At 55.7% G+C, this 21,674-nt stretch overlaps 1 protein-coding gene across 1 annotated transcript in view; it reads right to left on the reverse strand.

Annotated features, from left to right (window-relative positions):
- LOC123019521 (solute carrier family 12 member 9-like) overlaps window positions 1–21,674 on the reverse strand; it is a 64,706-nt gene that overhangs the window by 23,553 nt on the left and 19,479 nt on the right. Inside the window, exon 8 of the mRNA XM_044422446.1 lies at window positions 14,515–14,639. Coding sequence (XP_044278381.1) covers window positions 14,515–14,639 — 125 coding nt within the window. The remainder of the gene's footprint in view (window positions 1–14,514; window positions 14,640–21,674) is intronic.

Genomic DNA, 21,674 nt, shown 5'->3' on the forward strand with positions numbered 1-21,674 from the left:
CGTGGCAGACCCAATCAGCCAACTCCGAGCTCGCTTTGCCTCACCCAGAGAGCATCCTCCTAGAGCTTGGCTGGGGTACCTTTCTGGGGATGGCCACCTTCCGGGTACTGAAGCAGGAGCACCGAGCCTTCGCCTGGATCAACGCAAAGGCCTGCCTAACGTGGCTGGCCCGTCTCCGAGAGCATCCCGTGGGCGGAAGGGTCCTAGGAAGCACAAGGGCAACCGGCTGCGTGTTCTCGGCATCCGGAGTGCAGGGGACACGGTGCACCAACACGGAGGTTCGACAAAGCCGTGGCAGTTCTGAGCTCCCGACAAGCCACTCTGTCAGCTCCCACCCTACCGTCCTGCCCGGAGGCCTGCTCCACTTCTCGCACTCCTCGATTCCGCAATCAAAGACTTCCTTTCTCCGCTTCAGGGCTGCCCAGAGTTTCCCCACACGGAGAATACTAGGAGAGAGCCAGGTCTGGGGGCCGGAGGAGAAGCGTTCACCCTCCGTGATGTGCTGCTGGCAATAAGCCGGCTGCTCCTCCACCTGGTGGCTCTTGGTCCAGCCAAGGATCTTCATCTGACTCCCACAAAGGTAATGTGGTCGCCAGGATTCTGGGCCCCTCAGCGTTGCCTGCCCCCCACTCTAGGAGAGACAGGATGGGTCAAGCGCCCTTGGCTTGCTCTGCACTTCCTTGTAGAGCTGCTCCATTCCAGGAACACAGGAAAAGGTCTTGGTATGAAGTCTATCCCTTGGTCTGTCTTTGTCATTGTGTGTCATCAAGTCATCTCAGAACTGGGCCATGTTGGCTGGGAATGATGGGAACTGCACCCCAACACATTTGGGGTGTAGCACCTGAACGGGGCTGCAGCAGCAAGATGGCGGACTCTGGACACAACCCAACGGGCTTACATTCTGAGAAAAGGAATGCCAGTAACAACTGGGCAGAACTTCCCGGGGACAGAAGCCGTTTGACGGCGGAGCCGGCTTCTCGGGGTGGGTTCTGGCTTCGCCCTCCTGTGACGCTTTGAGCCACATTTTCACGGGGACCGATGTGCACTTCCACTCCCATGTGGAGGGAGGGAGGCGCACGTCACGGCCGCCTCGGTAAAATGTGCACGTCAGCATTCCTGAAACACGTTCCGTAGTCTGTGCTGGGAATGAAAGAGGCAGGTATTCCTGTGGCGCCTTCCGAGGCCAAGGTGGCACTGACTCTTTGGATGGGGACTGAGAGGCCTGGAAAAGGAGGCCTGTGGACACAAAGGTGGCGGAGGGGGGAGAGCTTATCTCAGGCTGCCGTCTCGGGGGGTCCTTGGGGAACTGACAGGGTTTGGACCTGCTAGGAGGAGAGAGAGCAAGAGCAGTCTGGCCCGAGCCTTGAGTCCATGATGCGGTGCTGGGAGAGAGGGCCCAGTCTAGGAGACTTGCCCGTCTCCACACACCCAGAGGAGTGGGGCCACGGTTGCTGAAAAGGAGGGTCCTCGGAAACAGTCTCCAGGGTGGGTTCAACCAATAGCTCTGTGCATGCTCAGGGACTTCTTCTCACTTGGCTGTCAGTTTCCTGGCTGTAAGCCGGAAACAAGGTGCCTTTTGCCAAAGAGCTCTGTGCTCTAAAAGGAAGAGAAAGGGCACACAGGACCAAGCATCTGGGTGCAAGGTGGCACCCGATCCCACTGCATGTACTTTGACATCGTTAACTTGACTCCGGGGCATCGATCTGAAAAAGCAACGGCCTACGGGCCTTCCTGGGAATTTCACTGCTGTGCTGACTCTCTTGAATCAATCGCAGGTTGCTGCAACTCTCTCCTTCCCCGCCTCGCTTTGCAGGGGACGTCGCTTTCTTCCCATCAGCCAAGAACAACCACCCTGCGAGCGACCAGACAGCCACAGCAACCTGCTTCTACAAGCCCAGTGAACCCGGGCACTCAGTTTCAAGACAACTGAGCTTTCCATGTGTTTTCAAACCAACAAGTTTCTAGCCCTTATGACTAGAGATATTCATGTGCAGGCAGTATCAAAAGCCAGAGCTTGATGTGCGTGTCTCAAAGCAGGACTTCGTCAGCACTGTCCCTTAATCCTTCCCGAGGGCTAGTAGAGGCAGAATCAATTACGCAAAAATTACGAGTAAATTTACTTAATTTGATCCAGTCACAAATTCAGGCATGGTTCGGTGCAGAAATCAGACTTTGCTTTTTATAGCCAAGCACTGAGGCCTCTGCTTATCGCGTTAACGATTGCCGCTCCTGCCACCAGGCAGCCACCAGCAAGGCTGGGCTGCGTCCCGGGTGCTGCTGAGGGGCAAGCAGCCCGGGGGCTGCAGCCAAGCGAGCCCAGGACAAGGCGGCAGGGACCGGAGCTGCCGGCCGCCCCGGCTGCGTCGACACGCCCGGCACCCTCCCCGTCGCCCCAGCCCGCTGGCACAGACGCTGAGGCACGGAGGCGCGCGGTTCCGTCGTGCTGCAGCCGCTCCCGGGCCGTATATCAAGGCACTTCTCCTGATTTACAGAGCGTGGCTACAATATAATCACAACTCGGCAACAATGTACCAAACAGATTTACTTCTCCTGAGCAAATATGTCTCCGAGTAATTCATTACCCAACGGGACGCCGGCTCACAACTCATCATCCATCTACTAACCAATGGGGACGGCCCTCACAACTCATCCCCCGTCCCCTGCCCAACGGGGCCGGAGTGCATGGCTCCATCATCCACAGGCAGCCCAATGGGAGCGGCGCGTCCCGCTTCCCATCGACCCGGCGTCCAATCAGACGGTGGGCTTGAGACCCGCCGCCCGGAGGGGGGCAGAACTGGCAACTCACCATTAAGCGATGCGCTTTGGGTTTATGGTAGCTGAGATTTACGGCTTATAAACAACTTATTATCCGACACGTTTCAGCTCATTGAAAAACAGAACTACTGGTCGTAAACAATTCATTATCCACCATGTTGCCAATATACGGGCAGGCCGAGGCTGCCGTGAATCAGACAATGCCAAGCGGTTTCTGCACGGGGGCGAGCCGTGGCGGACCGTTGCAAAGGCTTCTGGGAAGGCCTGGTCCAAATGCAGCAGGATCCCTTTCCCCTCTGCCACCGTCTTTCCTGCCCCCTTCGCTCCAGCTTGCCGTCTTTCCCACACGCCCCATCAATTCCCTCCCTATCCACGAAGTCTCAGCCCAGAACATTCAGCTCGGGATTTTAACGTGTGGCTGCCCAGCTGGTACCTTGGCGCGAGTGACCGCCTCCCAGCTTCTTCTGGCCCCTTCCAACAGCCCCACACCTACCCCTATAGGAGGCACTGGTGCCCACGGATTGGAGCGCACCTATGCCATACGCTGAGGGGAAGAAACACCTCCTCCCAGCTGTGGACTGATGGGTCACCTTCACAGCTGGAAAAATGGATAAGCGCACAAGGCCAAGAAGCTGTTCCAGGACCAGATGTGGATTCCAGACATGCCGCGGTCTTACTAGGATTCTGTTTGTTTACCCCCATGAATGAGCTCGAGGAGAGAGATTTCCGGAGCATCTTTCTCTCCTGCACGACCAGTTTCTTCCAGGAACCCACAGATGACGAAGTGGCACGCAGGTTTCTCTGAAGTCTTTCATCTTTATTTCAGACTAGGTGTGGGCGACTTGAGGCTTGGCCTTCGTTTGGTCCCACTGCCACCGAATTCTGGCAGTGTGGCCAAAAAAGAAAAAAAAAGTTTGCTTCAAAACAAAGCCAAGCAAATTTGCACTTTTGGAAGCCTCCCAGGAGAGCAATTCTGCCCTAAAACACAATCTCCAGAAGCCTTATTTCAAAGGAAAATTTCAAAGGCTTGATGCAAGACGCCCTTATTTCAAAGAAAAATTCAAAGGTAGCTTTTTTCGCAGGTGTCACACTGCAACTTTTTAGTGGTGAAAATGGTGAGCAGTTTGGGGTGGCAGGAAGGGGTGCAGCTCCCAGTAGGGAGGGGAAAGAAACAGCACTTGGGAGCACTGGTACACCCAAGCCCTGTTGTCGACCGCGTTGGACCTCCTGGCCACTTAACCAGCCGAGGCCCACCGCTGTCGAAGGGCTCAGGACTCCCATCTGAAGCTGGCCTGGGCCACCATTTGGCTAGACAGCAGGAACGAGTTTTCAATACCCAGCAATAGTTTTTATTCCTCTAGAATGGTCAATGTGTTTCCATTTAGGGTGACGTGGATCTCTCAGTCCAATTTGTTTTACTACAGTGATACCCCACCTTTTCTCCGCAAGGGACCCAAAACAGCTTCCACAATCCTGCTCCTCCCGCTCTCCCTGTCGTCCTCAGAGCAACACTCCTGTGAGGCAGGCTAGACTGAGAGTCAGTGACTGGCTCAGTGTGACCCAACGAGCTTCATGGCCAACTGGGGCTGAGAACCCTGATCTTTCAGTCCCTGTCCAACCGTCTATCCACTGCAGATTCAAAATGGCGGTGCGGAACTCCATGCCTATGGGTCCAATCTGGCTGGCCCAAGCTTGTATCCTGACACGGATCTTTTGGAATTCGCTGGGTGGGGGGGGGGGTGTGCAGCTTCCGGCCCCATTCTGAATGGGTGAGATGCCTCTCCCATGCCTGGGTTACTGGCCATAAGGGCTTTAGGTTAAAACGTGCTGGTGCTTGTGGTCCTTATCCCTTCTGCTTCCAGGTACGCTCATCATGTCCCTGAGAGCTTCTCCAACAAGGAATTTGGCCCTGGGCTGAGACCGCGCCAACGGGAATTTGGCCCTGGAGCAGCAACATGGAAAAAGCAGTGGCGGAAAAAGGAGGGAGAAAGGGATGCTGAGAGAGAGGGGAAGAGAAGCCGCCGGCTGGTCGCACTGCCCTTGGCGAAGGGAAGGGGCGACACGGCCTCCCCGCAAAATCTCTCCCACGCCACCCCCTCCCGCAACAGCTCTCTGCCAGCACTCACGGGCTATTATGTGCGCTGCTCTTAAGATCCTTTTGGGGAGGGGGTGGCCGAGCCACAGCGGGCTCCGCCGCTCCATCTGAAAGACTGTCAATTCCCCCCTCCCTTGTCGCGTTTCCCAACAAAACCTGCCACCCACCCGCTCCTGCACGCGGGCTCCATAATAGAACTTAATCATAACAGCCATTAGCTGGGCCGAACGGCTTCAATTACTATCTCAGGCAGCAAAATTGTCTCCCCCCGCCACCCCCCCAGCCAAAAACACCCCTCTGGTTCTCAGCACTAATGCATCCAGCTGGGATAATGGCTCCGGCTTACTTGGCAACGAGAATGGGTCTCCCTGTTCCAGGGTGTGGGGCAAGGGGCTGGCAGTGCTGTGTGGGAAGCGAGGCCTGCCTTGGTCCTGGAAGAGCCACCAGGCACGGATCCCCCCCGCCTGCCACCCTCCCCGTCAAACATGACAAACAGCGAGGCGAAGGGAAAACACAAGCCCCCCACACTTAAATCTCAAGATTGCGTCCAAATCCCCAGAGTTAAAAACAATGCATTTAAGATTTTCTTTTGCCCGACTGCTTTATTAGGAGCCAGCAGAACACAGTCAATCAGGAAGACTGACTTCCTTCCCCCCCACGAAACAAAAGCAGAGCTGGGTGCTCAGGCACATCTGCCGAAGATGAATAGGCACCAGGTGATGGCCAGATCCAATTTAACGGCCATCCACGCTGGGCTTGTCTTCCTGGTTTCCAGCTGCAAAACACATTTGATGCGCTCCCTTTTGTCGGAGACCGCATCCCCTCGCCCCAGGACAAAAGCAGCCGAAAAACAGACCCCCTTGCATGGAGGAGGCAGGGGAGGCACTCCGACATCTGGCTGCAGCAAGCTGAGGGACCTCCAGCATGCCCTGGAGCGGACCTAGAAGATCTGGCAGCCCTGCCAAGCCAAGCTACGGGGGGCACCTCTGGGTGTGGGCACAACTCTGGGCATGTGACGGTGTGGCCCGCCCAGCCCTGGGAGCCACCGGTGTGATCTTTCCCTGCCTCCCCTGCTCTTGAGTGGATCACAGGGCTGCCTACCGACACGTGGTGCATGGGATTGTGGGAAATTCTGGGGAGCCACAAAGGTCTGTGGGAAAGCAACCTCCAGGGACTGGCTGGGTGGGGTGGGAGGGGTTGTCAGCTTCGGTGTAACTTTATAGAGACAGAAGAATCATGACTTTTGACTGTTGGATTTCGTTGGACATCTATACCTTGCTGTTTTTAATTCTGCGAGGAACCTAAAACAGCACGTGTGGTCCTCCTGATCATCCTCATAATAGCCTTGTGAGGTAGGCTTGGCCGAGACAGGTCCCAAGTCCCACCGTGGGGATTTGAACACGGGTCTCCTGTGTCCTCGTCCAGCACTAACTGCGATGCCACAGTGCATCTTTGAGACTGGATTTCCAATTCCGCTCCAGCCGCAATTTTTACCAGACGGCTTGACAAGGCTTCCCCTTTCAGCTTCTCCCAGCCTTTTTCTTTGTCTACAAATTGGAATAATGCGCCCTGTTTGAGAGCTTGCTGTGAAGCAAATAACAGACAATGGATTCATTTGCTCAGGCACTTCTGCCCTCCTTGTGGATTTCTCCACAAGCAGCTGGCTCACCACTATGTGAACAGGGTCTGGACCAGAAGCGCCCGGGTCTTAACACAAAGGCCCTTCTTACACATGTACAAGATGCATAGCACAATTTCTGGGTGCCCACGTGAGCCACGGAAAAGCCATTCACAACGGTTCCATCACACTCTGGCACAAGCAAGAAACGGAAGAGGGGATGGGGCTAGGGAAGAATCCGGCTCTCTTGCGTTGGCTGGGCTTCTTTCCCATGCTCCGTCCTGGCCAGGATGCGAGCTGAGCTGAGGGCAAGTTCGCGAATGCGCAAGAACTCGAGTGCTTTCTTTGTGCAAAGCATACGAAGTGCCTAAGTCACCGTGCAACATGGTCAAAGTACGTAATTCTTTGCACAAAATATGCGGAGTATGTACATCTTTGTGCGAAATGCGCAAAGCACACAATTCTTTGTGCAAAGTACACAAAGCCTGCAAGCCACGTGTGTGGAAGCAGAATTCTGCTCGAACTCCCTTCCTGCCAGAAGCCCCATGCACACCCTCAGGGAAAGTGGAGTTCAGGAAGAGGGAAAGGGCTGGAGCCCTCGTGCGACCCGGAGAGGGGCCTCAGGGGCGCTCAGCAAAGGCACCAAGGGACTACCAAGAACGGAAACTGCCAGGAGCTGCCTCAGCCCATCCCAAAGCAGACCACTAAAAGCACCATCTTTTTGTCAAAGGAAATGAAATCTGAAGCCAGCGATCACGCCAAGTCCTCGCCAGAAGCAAACGCTATCCTGCTCCGCCCCCTGATGCTCGGGGAGGGTCTGGCTGCCACCAAGGGGGGGGGTCTGTGAGGGGGGGGGGGAGGGCCACGATGGACTGAGCTTCCACAGGCAACTCCGCAAGATGCTGTAATGGTGGGCAGGCTGCCAGCTCGCATCTATGTGCAGATACAAAGCGAGCTCCTGGCATCCCATCATGTGCGGCTAGCAGGACCCAGGGAGAAGGCACCGGGGGGGGGGGGGGGGACGCAGGGGGGACTGAGGATCTGCAGAGGGGACTGTGATGGGCTGCAACCGCCATCGCCCTCGGTCAGCGCAGCCACTGGCAGCCCTTCCTCAACTGGGGGGCCTCCGAATAGGTTGGACTTCAGTGCACACCACACTGGGAGGATGGGAACTGCAGTCCGACACAGCCGAAGGGCACCTGGTTGGAGAAGGGCCGGTTGCGCCCGCAGCACATTCCCCTCCCTTTCTCCCACACGCGCAAAACTCAGCTACTCCCGTTGACCAAAGGGCAGGAAGTGGGCTCGGCTGAGCAACCCCTGCAGGCCACACTGCTCCGAGCCTCGCACTTGGCGCCCCACCTCATGGCTCCGAAACAAAATGCGCTTCGCCTGCGCATGCACAGGAAAGCTCTTCCGTGCTCTGTGCATTTGGCTCCTCTCATTCCTTCATGACTTCCCACGTGACAGAAGAAGGCGAAGAAGCAGAAGGAAGGCGGTTTCCCTTGGACTCTCCTCCTCAACTCTTTCCCTGCACCTACTCAAGAACACCCGTCTCGCTCGACCCAACTCGGGTGGTGTTGCTTGTTCGCTGCAACATTCAATAAATCCCACAGAAAGAGATGCAGGGCACACCTGTGCTGGTCAGTGGCACATTTTGGACACCTACCTGGATGCCCCACAGACCTGGACTATGCTCCCTTCACCGTCTGAACCCTGCATCCCAACTTGGGGTCCCCCAGAAGTGTTGGGCATAGATCAGGAAACTGGAGGGCAACGATTTGGCCTCGAGTTTCTTTGCACCACCCAGATTTGAATCAGAGATGGGAAGCCAGCAAACAAGCCAGAATCCAACTATTTAAAAAAAATACAAAAGGGATTGACCTTGGTAAATTACAGCTCCCCCATCTCTTGGAACAGGACATCAGATCTACCAGTAGTGGGAGTGAGAGAGAAAGCTCATCCAAGCCACGGTCTGCAAAAAGGGAATTTACAACGGCTCTTGTAGGTTCTGGGGCAAAATCAGGACAGGGCTGCCTGGAGCACAGCTGGAGGTGCGGAATTTCTGCTGCCCCTCCCCATCTTGGGATCGCTCTTGCTCTGCTAAGACATGGGTGGGAGCCGGAGTGAGCAGAGCAGGGGAGGAGAGTGCCCCACCTTGGCTGCGGGTCTTGAGGGTGCTCCGTGGCACCTCTGGTTGGGTGAAGAAGCAGTGGGAATTGGGAAGGAGCTCCAAGGATGGGGCTGGTTAGGAGAGGGCAACGTGCGGCCCCCGCTTGGCCTGGAGGGCCGCCCGCAGCACCGCGGTGCTCCCCCCACCCCGAAATTCAGTAGTGTAACTGCAAAAACACGGGCTGTTTGCTACGAAACTTTAGAGGCAAACGACTGCCAAGGCTCGACAGTGCCACACCGAACTCGCCTTCAGATTAACTACGGCCCATTGGCCTCTCCCTCGCAGATCGCCACTGGGCTTTTACCCCTGTGCGCAAAGCAGTAACAAGAGTGCGCTCCCTGGGGGATTCTGGGAAATTGGCCCCTGGGTCGCAGTGCTGGGCTCAGCAGACTGGAGGCCCAGCTTGGTAGGAGACGGTTCCTCATAGAAAGGCCCGAAAGTGATGCCGTCTCCTGTCGGACTTGCACATCACTGGATGAAATGAGTGCTACGGAATGAAATGGAGGCTGCCGGAGTTCAGGCACATCGTGAGAAGGCGGGACTCCCTGGAGAAGACAACCCTGCCAGGAAAGGCAGAAGACGAGAACGAGCAAGTGACGGGTGCACGGACCCCCGAATGGAAGCCACTCGGAAGGGTTGCACGGGGCTGTCCCAGAAAGGACCTTCCGGAGGGCTCTCGATCATGGGTGGCCGTAAGTCAGAGATGACTTCACGGCACGTCACAACAATGTCAACATCACAACACGCCTGTTTATGGCTGCGAGGAATCTACCTGAGCATTTTGGAAGAACAAGGAGTCTTCGAAGGCACCCCGTTTGACTTTTCAGTAACGAGTCCACCTGTCCACCCCATCTACATTATTTTTGGCTCAGAACAAAACGAGCATGTAGGCAGAGGCAGGATGAATAGCAGAGAAGAGAGAAAAGCGGCAGTTAGGACAGAAAAGTCGCCACCGTGCGCGGGCCGTGCTCTCGTGGCTGAGCATGAACAACGAGGCGCACCGAGGTTGGATGTGGGCGAGTGTGCGAGCGTGTGAGGAACCGATCAGCCAGGTGAAAGGACCTGTCTGGGGGCAACGGACCGGCTGGTGCCGCGGGGGCGCGGGGCGTGCGTGCGATGGCTTCCTGTTCCCTCAGCCCCCTTTCCTCCACCCCCTCCCCTATGCTGCACTCAGCACTGGAGTGTGATTAGCTGGCCAGGGGTGGGAAGAGCACAAGCTGTGATTTTCTCTAATTGTTGTTTTTGCTGAAAGGTAATTAAAATCCCTTTTCATTTCAGACCTCTGTGGCAGGAAGGGAAAAGCAGGGAGTGGGGGTGGGGGGGAGAGAGAGGGGAAAATGGAGGATGGATTTGCCATTTTAAGGTGCAAGGGAGGAAGGGAGCAGAGGGAAAGGGGGGCAACAAAGCACCGGGGGGGGGGGGGTGGCCACTTCCCAGGGGGAAAAAGAAAGCAGAGCTCTGGGGGCCTAGACATGGTCTTGTTACCTGGGCGGTCCCAAGTGTGTTCTTCAAAAGGGCCTTCCCCGTACCCCTATCCTGACCTCATTCACCTCCCCACAGAATTTTTTTTCAAACGTGAGACTGGCACTTTCCAGGAAAGCATCCAACGATGACAATCGGTGCAGCTCTTTAGAGAGATCATAAAACTTACACATTAAACTTAAGGGACCACATCTTTTCTACTGAAATGAGAGCTTTGCCTCCTATGGTATTTCACTGCAATGATGCAAACACATCTTTTTTGTGGAAATATTCACCTGCAGGCACACAAATCAAGTGTCAGTTACAGAATGATGATTAGAATTATTACGGGCATGAGAACCTGCCGTACTCGGAGGCAGAGCACTGGGCCATTGACTCAGGAGTGTCCTTGCTGGTTTGGATAGTGGGGACCCTCCAAGGTCATGCTTGGAGAGAGACTTTCCCCAACCTTGACAGCGGAAGTCTTCTGAACCAGTGTCAACTTTCTGCTGGTCCGTCGGCCAAGTCCAGCCTGCACAGGGTCTCGCAAGCTCACCTGCCTCTTTTCCAGCCTCTGCCCAATGATCAGTGCTGCACAAAGGCAGGCTTTCTGCAAAACTGAGTAGGGAGTCCTTCTCTCTGCACACAGAAAGGCAGAGGCCGAGTGCCCTCTCATCACCGTGACCTGCTCTTCCTAGGTACACCTGCGAACCCGCTTTTTACCTGCACGACTGGCACTCTAGGTAAAAAGTGTGGGCTCTCTCACACTAGAGACATCCAGAAAGTGTCTGGCCAGTCATCTGAGCGGGATGGTGTAACTTGGTGTCCTGCCATGGCAGGGGACTGGACCCGATGGCCTTCTGGCCCCTTCCAAACCAACTGTTCTACCATTCTGTGACTTTTCCTTGCGTGGTTGTCTTCTGCTTTCCTTCGCTGTGCCCAAAATATGTGTTCTAGCGTGGCAGTTCTAGGATTACGGCCTCTGCCCCCAGTCTGGCTTTTGACAGTTTAGGAGGCCACAGTTAGACAAAACAGACTGGAAAAAGTTTCACTGTAGAGCTTGATCTATGGGAACGGAGGGTCTGACATCGCTTTTAACGAAATCTACAATCCCTCGATGCTCTTAGTTTTAGCCAAATCATGTCCCGCCACCCCCGCAACCATCTTTCAAAAACAGTAGCTGAGGGGGCCTGCCCCCGCTCCCCTGAAACTCAGCACAGCTTCACCTCCAGTTCATCTTTCCAGTGGGAAAATGAACGTTTAAAAAGGCATTCAAGCCATGCCAACCAAGCATGCGAAAGAATGCTAGTTGTTCCAGGATAAGTAACACATAAATCAGAAGAAAGTGTTTGGGAGTGGGAGAGAAGAGGAAACGCTGCAGAGAAGCTTCCGGAGCTCAGCGCGCCACCTGGGGACCACGGCGCTGCTGGGCAGAGGGAGCAGAGTTCCCCCAGGCAGGGCCCCCGCTGCCCCCTCGGCTTGCCCCCGGCCGGGAAAGAAAAGCTGCACGTGGCGGGGGGACGGGGGGACGACGGGGACAAACGACCTGTGAGTCCTTTGCAAGCAGACCTCCTAAAACTGGTGCTTTTAAAAGCATCCTCTTCTAACGTGATGCTGCTTTGCAACTTTGCTGAACATGCAAACACACCAGCAAACAAACCTTTCCTTTACACTTTAGACAGCTGCTGACATAATGTTAATATTAATAATAATGAATAATAGGGGGAGGAAAAGGGGGAGGAGGAGGCAGCAGTGGTGGCGGAACAATGCTAGAGTAACTGGCATCCTGCGCAGAGCAGGGGGCTGAACCCAACGGCCTTCCGGCCCTTCCAACTCCTGTTATCCTATGATTCTGCCACCCTTACACCCTAGGACAAAATGGCAGAAGAATATTAGCAAAGGTTGGACGGGGAAGAGGCCTGCTGGGGCAGTAGGAGGAGGTCTGATCCAGGATGCTAGCAGCTAAGCTGTTCCCTCCTCGGGCTCAGAAACCCCACAGAAACTATTCCCCGGAGCCCATCCGCAGGGCAGAGCAGGCGTTTCAGGGCAGTTTGCTCTCCCGCTCTCCAGATGTTACGCATCTCGCATCTCGTCTCCCTCCTTGCAGGCCCCGCCGGCACGAGGCGGCTGCACTCGCACAGAAGGAAGCAAGCCGTTCCAGGCATGCCACTGCAGGCGCGCGCGCACGCTCCCCACCGGCTCCTGCTCCCTTCAGTTTAATTACCACTAATGTAAACTGTGCTCCATAAAAACCGCTGGCACTCCGCCCCGAGAAGCCGCGCAGGACAAGTCCCATAAATCGACTGCAAAGAGCCGCATGCAGCCGGGGTCTTTCCTCCCCCACCCGCCCACTTTCCCTTTCCCCTTCTTGGCTAAAACCGGTATTTGCTCAAGGGCAAAAGCTTTTTAAACAGGATCATAAATGCTTATTACACGGCCGATGTGCTCGGCTTGATGGGATTAGCTGGGGGGGAGAAATTGATCACCAGGGCCTTCTCCCCGCACACACTCGCCCCCCCGCCCGCCCGCCCGCCGGAGGGGGAGGGGATTCCCAGGGCTGCTCTGCCCGGGCAGGACGGTTCCTGCAAGCGAAACGCGTTCCTGCAAGCGAAACACGGAGGCGGCGGCCCCTTCCCAGCCCTTCAGCCTCCCCTCTCCAGGCGCCCGGCACATGTCCCTGGGCAGGCAAACTCTCCCAGAACATGGGAAGGCCCGAGGGGCTTCCAAGGGGCATATCCCTGCCAGCCCCATGGGAAATGCATTTTGGGCATGCGGGCAGATCACGGGAAAGGTGCGGGGGCATTGGGGGGTGCATGGCCACAGGGCTGGCATCACCCCAGGCAGGGGATGGATACAGGATCGGGGGGCACCTTCCTGCTCGGGTGGAAAGCTGCCCACGACGAAAGAAGCGGTATGTTTCAGTAAATGGCTGTGAGCTGATTATCCAAGGGGGCCACAGGCTTTCCCATGCGGCTGAAGAGCCACCCCTCAGGGATGCTTGAACTTGGAGTCCTGCCCCCGCAGCTCCGCCATTCGAGGAGGCAATGCACGGAGCCTCTTCTGGCGATTCGTTGGGAGACGGGGTGCGGGGCAGCGGTGCTCACGACCAGATTTTGCAACACACACGCATGCAGCGCAGGAACACAGGCGAGCCTGGGTGCGTCAGACCTGGGGTCCATCTCATCCACCCCCCCAGCTGCCCACGGGATCCCACCAGCAGGACCTGCATGCCACAGCACCCTCCCGCCCACCCATGCTCCCCAGCAACTGGTGTGCCGAGGCACACTGCTTCTGTTACTGAGGCGTCAGGAGGACTAGAAGCCACGGAGAGCTGACAGCACCACACATTTGTCCAATTCCCTTTTAAAGCCAGCCAATGGATGACGGCGGTGCTGTTGCACGGAATTCCTGCTTCGGCAGAGGTCTTCTGGACTGTGCTGCATGCTTATCTTTTTACAGCATGGTATTTTTTCCCACCAGCTTGTATGTGGAGGACCACTTTCACCTCCTCTGGAGAAGCTCTTGGCGGCTGCCTTCCAGGGGCATCCACATATTTTAGCCCTTCTGCCAGGAGCCCAACCTTAGAAGCAGCATTTCAACCATTTAGAATGAGCGCGAAATGGTGCGAGACCTGGAAAATCGCCAGATAATCAGTGTTCATGGAAAAGTGGGTGTGAGAATCCCAGAGGTCCAAAACTGGTCCATGGACCCAAGCCCCCCTCTATTCCATAAATTGCTGGGGGAACCCATGGGTGGGCTGGGGTGACGAAAGCAGTTTTTAAGACTAAAAAGCCCCAAATATCGCACATTCCCTCAACCAACTCTGCTCATCCTCCCTTGCCTTGGTTATGCACACAGCCCCAAACACATGCCAGAAGAAGCCCTGGGACCTTCCGGACTACAACTCCCATCTCTTCAAGCCATTGGGCACAACTGGGGTTGCAGTCCAACACATCTGGGGGCTTGTGGATGAATTTGCACCAAACAGTTTTAAAAATACTCATATACTCTACTGGAAAGGTCTTGCAAACCATAACCAAGCCTCAAGAAAGACATTTCAACCATTTAGAAGAGGGCGAAGACTGAATCAGAGTGAAGGTAATAGAAGTTTAACATCAAAATGACCAAATACTCATGTTCTCTTAATAGATTTAATCCTTCCTCGCTCCGTTTATGCACGAGCTGCACTCAATGACCCCAGCCCACAACCTACTGAAGAATACCGACGTCAGTGCTCCCCAACCTGGTGCCTTGCAGATGTATGGACTACAGTTCCCACTGCCTGAAGCCAGCAGGGCCTCGGGGGCAGGAGCTGCAGTCCAGCTCATCCGAAGGGCTGTGAGCAGCAATCGCACCAGTAATTCCTCCCCGGGCCCCCCCATGTGCCCAACACACCTGAAGTTGGGGGCAGACGCCCATTCGAGGGCCAGGCAGGCCAAATCCACGGTGGCATAGACCAACAGGAAAAAGATGGTGACCACGGCGGCGATGGTGTTCAGCTTTCCGGAGAACAGCACCAGCTGCGAGGGGCAGAGGACAAGAAAGGTAATGGAGAACGGGAGACTGCTGGGGAGAGAGCGCTGCGTGGCAAAGACCTGTGGATTTCCCCACAGAAACATTTGCAGAAACCGTTTACCCCTTCCGGCTTTCCCGGCTTCAAGGGGCCTTCCACACAGGTTGCGACGTGCCAGCAAATCACCTCTGATTTACGGTGAGCCTATGAAGGGGTGACCTCCTTCACAGCGCTGCTCAGCTCTTGTCAAGTCAAGGCTGAGGCTTCCCGAGTGCTTCCAGGAGGGGGCATAAACAGGTAATGAAAATACAAGACCAGCATTAGCCCCCGGCACAGGGCGCTGCGGGCGTCTTCCCTTGCGCAAACAGCGGAGCAGCCCCCGGCATGGGCGGAGGGGGGATTCCATGCTGGAAGGGGAACAGAGATTTCTGCAGCTTTCTTGCGGCTGGACGCCTGCTGTTCCCGTCTGGGAGGGCTGAAGCCATGGGCTGAGCACCTTGCAACACTCTCAGCACTGGAACGGCTAGCCCAGAGCCTTCGCTTTCAAACGGATGCGTAGGAAAGAGAGCAGGAAAAGCCAGGCTGGATCAGACCGAAGGTCCGTCCAGTCCAGCACTCCAGCCAAACGGGGGCAAAGCAGCTGCCCATAGGATCCCTCCAGCAGGATGGGGGCAAGCCCTTCTCCTGCCCAGGCTCCCTGGTGCAAGCAGGCGGGCCGCCTCTGATGAAGAAGGGAGCACGTGGCCAGCCAGGCTAGTAGCCATGGAAAGCCTCCCCCTCCATGGATCTGTCTGAAACATACTGGATGTCTGGTCCACTGTTGTTGAGACTGCCAGAATCTTGCATGCATTTCATATTACTGTGTGCACTGGAGAAATGGGGCTGCCCCCCATGCCGAGACCCCCCTGCGAGCACCACTGTACAGGCCTGCGAACGCAAAGGTGCCCACGGGGGCCACACTGGGGTCCTGATTTACTCTCAGTAGCAAAGCCTTAGGAGGGGACGAAGCGGCACGTCCGCTGCAGAGCCGCCAGATGATGGGAGGCTGTGGGGAGGGGGCGGGGCCAGGGGAGGGGGCACGTCCCTCTGAGCCAAGCCAGGGGGCCAGTTGTGGCCCCCGAGCGCCAGGTTCCTCGCCCTCCCTGTAAAGGAGGAAAATTCCGTGCAGCGGAGAAGGACTAACTGGAAATACGTTAGTCCTTGATGTTTAAACCAGTCGGGTCTCAATGTTACGGCTGTTTTTCTCCTCTCTCCCCCTGCTCTCCTCTCTCCGCTGCAGCTCTGCTTTAATCTTAAGTCGATGGGCAGCTTTCGAGCTGCATATATTAGGAGAGAAAAATATAAAAATCAACAAGTGGCAATTTGAAGAACAGCCCCCCCCACACACACACTGTACTCAGCCGATATCCGAAAACAATTATAGGAGATATCATAAAAGACTGCCTTTAAAATCTGCCATGCAAAACAGGTCCCATTCAAAGAAGGCTAACGTGTTCCTCTTAAAAATGAAAAAGAAATAATAAAAATCTAAAAAGCCATTGAAATAGCTGAATGGAGGGGGACATGGGTGGGGGAGAATTAGAAATAGAAGATGCTCAAGCTTTGCTTGTTTCTACACTGATCCTAATTCTGAATGCTGGTTCTCACCCATCTCCGCATTAATCTGCTTCTTTTTCCAAAAGGAAACCCTGCATAAAACCTCATATTGAAATATGAACACATTTCATTTCAAAATGCTCCTTGTCATTCTGTTCTCTGAATAAGTAACTTTGTCTTAACATCAGGCAGTGTGCAAAATCTGCCTGTGATTGTGTGGTGTGTGGTTGTGATCTGTGTGCTGGTTGAGGAGGTAAGGATCCGGACAGATCGTGCCAAGACCGAGCACCTCAGCTGATCCGGATTCCAAAAATCACCTCCACAGCATTGGAGCAAGAAACCAAGGTGCACTTTCTTGCAAGGTTCCTGGGGAAGGAGTGCCATTCTGACAGCCCTGTGGACATCCTACTGATTTTTTTCCTTCTCCCTGCCCACCTGTTTTCCTTGTGTGTCATGTCTTCTTATAAGGTAAAATATAGATACTACCTTCTCTAGATTAAAAGCCAGACTTAGAGCCTTTTATGGCTGAGAAGCAGGATAAAAATACTTTCAATAAATAAATACCAGCAGTAGGTAATTCCTGTTATGTCCCATACTGCAGATTTGGGGTGAGAGAGAACAGAGGGCACTGGAAGTCCTGCTGGACTCTAAGCCCAGAGGAAAGAAGTAAGTTTCCTGTGCTCACCGCAGACATCCATCAGCGTATTTCTGCGGTGCAATGCAAAGCCCTGCAGTATCTAGCCGGTTTCCCAGAATGCAAAGCCCTGCAGTATCTAGCCGGTTTCCCAGAATGCAAAGCCCTGCAGCCTCCAGGTTGCCCTGAGCTTAGCATTCCTGAGGTAGGGAATTTCCAGCTCTGCTGTGCCGGAAGGGGAACGTGCTGGCCACCCCACTCAAGGAACCGCACTGGGGCCCCTGGCATAACAAAGGCGGCTCTCCTTTGCCAGGAAGCCGGACCTGCTCAGCCCCAGCATCTCATGCCAGAGCAACCTCCCGCCGCCCCATGGAAACCCCCGCAAGGCAGGGCCGCTGGGGGAGTCTGAGCCAAGCTTCTCAAGATGGGCTGGGCTGCAGCACCCCGTATTTCTGACCAGTGGCCATGCTGGCTGGGGCTGACGCATGCAGAAGCCCAGAACACCTGGAAGACCTCCACGCGCTGCCTCAAGCACGGACTGCTAAGGAACCTGCCAAAGAAAAGGGCAGAGGAACGGGGTGGCTGGTGGAGGAAGCTGAGGCTTCTGCTATGCGGCAGAGAAACGACCGTGCACACAGCAAGGGAATCTGCCAGGAGCTGTACAAAAAGGTACATGCCCGCAAGAACACACACATCTGTACAGGACCAGTTCATACCCATCCTTTCAAACAAGCAGCCATTGACTATATCATTTGCGTTGGCTCTGCTGGGCTGCTGGGGACGGACTTCTGTGGGCAGCCTGGACAAAAGACCTGCAACCTTACAAGGAACCCGAAGCAGCAGCTGCTGAGGGCCGGGACTGCAACCTGCCTTTTAGGGACAAGAAACCACCAGTTTCCAGTGGAAACTTTCATCTCGTGCCCAGCTGCCTCTTGGTGGCCAAGCAACTGTTGTCCAGACAGCAATGCCGAAAGGGCCAGGTGCCCAGCGCCACGTGCCAGGGCCCCGATCCTGGCCGCAACGCCCTCTCTCCGTTCCAGCAGCTGCTATTCCCTTGATGCTGTTTCTGGGAGTGCCATGTCATCCCGAGTGCCGTGGTTTTCATGGGAAGCCTCCTTTGGCCCTAGAAAACTGAGAGCTGCCTCTGCCTCAGCAAAGTCCCCATGCAGCAAGTGAGATGGACGGAGAGGCTTCTCTTCGACCTCGCGAGCATTCCTCCCAGCGAATTCTTGCTCACCATTTGAGCCTGAATGGCCAGAGATGGAGCACATCCAGGAAACCGCTCGAGGAGGGAAGGAGCGGAGCACGGCGAGAGAGAAGACGCCTTGGCAACTGGCAATCACATTGTTCTCCACTTCCCTGGGCAGCAAGACATTCCGGGAACAGCACAAGCCGTTGCAGCTGAGAGCACACGGGAGGGAGTTCAGGTGCTCTCGAGAGAGAGAGACCGTTTGAGCAGCAACCGTGGGAGCGGAAGGCGAGAAGGTGGTCCAGCAGGACGGAGGATTCTCTAGGAAAGCTTGCAGGTGTCTCCCCGATGTTTCCTATCCCTCCTGCCCTGTCAGGCAGCTCAGGCCAGCTAGAACGGTTCCCTTGTCTGCCTTCCCAAATCTGACAGTGACTCCCTCGCTCCTTCCCACAAAAACACACGTGCTCTTTCTTAGGCAGGAAGGCTGGCCCATGCCAGATGCAACCCAGCATCCCTGCAGGCAGCCACCCTGCTTCCGTTCTGCGCTGCCTTCACCTTGGGGGCCTCTCTTTTTACGTTTAACCAAACTCCGCTTCCTTGCAATTTCCACCTGCCGCTCGCCGTCCGGTGCAGGAAGCAGCACCGAGAGAGTTTGCCTGCATCACCGCCTTTCAGCTCTTTGCAGGGCCCCCTCCTCCCCTAACCATCATGGCTGCCCAACAGTTTCCCTTCTTCGGGCTCAGCTCAGCCAGCCCTTTCAACCCCTCCCAGCAGGAGTCGGCTGCCAGATCCTGCATCATCCTTGGCACGCTCAGTCGATCAACTTCCTTCTCAACGTGGCTGGACAGCCAGTCCCTCCAGCCATTGCGCAAAGGTCCGTGCGGAGGAGAGCGGGCTGCATGGGGCTTCGGGGGGCCCCCCAGCCTCAGGAGGGGTGCTTCAGTGCGAATGGATCCTGCATGGCTGGAGAAGGGCCAAAATGGGCCTAATTGTAGGGTCTCCCTCGGGGGATCAACCCCCTGCTCCCAGCTGGTACAGTGCTGTAGCTACACGTGCTGGGCTGGGACCGAGGAGATTCGGATTCTGGCCCCTGTTCACTGGGTGCCTTTGGACCAGTCACTCTCTCTCAGCCTAAACTACCTCACAGGGTTGTTGCGCAAATGAAATGCAGAGGAAAAGGCTCTTGTAAGCTGCCTTGGGGTCCTTGTGAGAGGAAAATGGAAGGGCGCAACGTGATGTCGTAATGATGATGATGCAATACCCACGCAACAGTCCCGGCTTGGTCTGGGCCAGAAAGCCGGCTTTAAGCCACGCTGGAGGATGCAGCAGCTTCCGCGGATGCCTGAAAGGCACCAGAGAGGCTTGCTAAGCAGTCCATTTATAAACCAAGGAAGTGCTCACAAGAGCCGTTGCTCAGGAGAAGGTAGATACTCGCTTTTATCCAGTGCATGGGGTAGCCAAAGAGGGACCCACATTTCACAGAATCACCGAATGGTGGAGTTGGAAGGGGCCATGAAGGCCATTGGGTCCACGTTACGCCCTCCCACTCAGATGGCTGTCCAGTTTCTTCTTGAACGTCTCCACCACCTCTCCCGGCAGCTGGTTCCACTGTCGTATTGCTGAGAGTGGGGAAGCTTTTCCTGAGGTCGAGGCTGAATCTGGGTTGTCACAACTTGAACTGATTATTCCGTGTCTTGCACTCTGGCATCAGCGAGAAGACATCTTGACCTTCCGCTTTGTGGCAGCCTTTGAGGTGCTTATACAGGGATCTCATGTCCCCCCTCAGTCTTCTCTTCTCAAGGCTGAACATGCCCAGTTCCCTCAGTCTCTCGTCACAGGGCAGTGTTTCCAAACCCTGGATCATTTTTGTTGCCCTCCTCTGGACCCTTTCTAATTTACCTGTGTCTTTCTTAAATTTTGGTGCCCAGAACTGGACACAGGATTCCAGGTGAGGTCCGACTAGTGAGGAGTATAGAGGAACTACAACGTTATTTGGAAATAATACTTCTGTTAATACATCCCATTTCTGCGGGTTTCCAGCCAATGAGAGCCACGATTACGGGTTCTGCCCAGCCCAAGACCAGAAGCAGGGCTGGAATCCGTCCATCCAGGCATTCATGGGCTTCCTCCTTTGCTCAGCCTGGCATTCCAGAGCGGATCCAAAAGATGGCTGCAGCTTGCACGGAAGAGGGATGTTGCTTCTGCGTTCGACATGGGGGGGGGGTCCTTCCTCTCTGGGCACCAGGGGCAGGCTCTCAAATGGCAGATGCTCCTGCCCCGCAAGGCCTCCCCCGGCTGTGCCAGGCGAGATCCTTTTACGCAGAGACGCCACGGATGGAACTGGAGGCTGCATGCACGGCAGTGTCCTGGACGCTGCCGAGCCTCCCACTTGGGCCAAATCCCAGCATGCGCCAGCGGTGCAGACCCCCCCCACCAGCCCTGGCCCCCACGAAAGCAGAGTGGCCTTCCCAGGGGAGCCCAACCATCCGTAATCCTTTTTGTGGGGCGGGGGAGGGGGAAGGCTTCAGCAAAGAGTTTGGCATCATTCAGACCATTTAAGCAATTGGGGGTTTTTAGCTGGTTGCGAGTTAATAGCATACGCCAAGCGGAGATCGTGCTCGGTCGCTCTAATGGAGTCTCTCCCCCGCCCCTCCCCAGACACTTGCCTTTGATTTATAATTCATTTAGCTGCTCGTCAAGGTAAAAGAGCTACTGCTGAATGGTATGATGCCCCGGCGACAGGGGCCAGGCCTGGCGGGGGCTCCCACTGAGCGTCAATTAGACGAACCTCCGGAGCCCCCCGCTCTCCGCACTGTTCCAACTGGCGGCCCCTTGGCCAAGCTGGGACAGCGCACTGGGGGCTGCCCCCGCCCAGCAGGCAACTGGTGCAAGATGCCCGAGGGGGCGAGCAAATCCTCTGTTCCCAAGTGGGGGGACAGCAAGAGGAGAGAGGGCCCCCACGCTTCCCCTCCGGTCCGTGCTGTGTTCCGCCAAGATGAGGTGCCCGCCTGGAGATACGGAAGCCACCAAAACTCGGCCCCAGTGAGGTCCCTTCAGTTGCCCCTCGCAGCTCAGCCGGCACCCATTTACAAACGTCTGGCTTTTTCTTTGCACGTGGAAATTCTAAAGATCGCTGCCACACACCAGGGAACAGACCAGTGAAAGCCTGTTCGCACACACATTGCAAAAGGCATGCATTGTTGGAGGGTTGCAAACAGCAACACAAACTCACCAGCAGGCAGCCTTCAGTGGCCGACTGCGCTTGCATTTGAGAAAGGCGACCAAGACAGATTCAGGATCATCCACAAAGTGCAGCCCCCTTCTCTGCTGCACCTTGGCGCCCCCGCTGCCGATGGCCAGAGCGTGGTACTGCGGTTCAGGTGATTCGAGAAGACTGCACCCGGGGTTAGAAAGCATCCACACTTCTCCTGCAGAGGCGCCCGGTTCTCAGACTGGCTGGTATGCGATGCACGCCCAGCCATGGCGCTCAAGCAGGCCACCTCCGGTCCACTTCTGGCTACCATGCGTAGTTCAGACAGGGCATGTAGCCAGGAAGGCACACGAGCAGCCAAAGGTCGGGGGCTTGACAGCAGAGGTGGGGGGGGGCATTGTCAGACCGCTGC

This window comes from Varanus komodoensis, unplaced genomic scaffold, assembly GCF_004798865.1.
Source record: "Varanus komodoensis strain SLA01 unplaced genomic scaffold, ASM479886v1 scaffold127, whole genome shotgun sequence".
NCBI classification, from domain to species: Eukaryota; Metazoa; Chordata; class Lepidosauria; order Squamata; family Varanidae; genus Varanus; species Varanus komodoensis.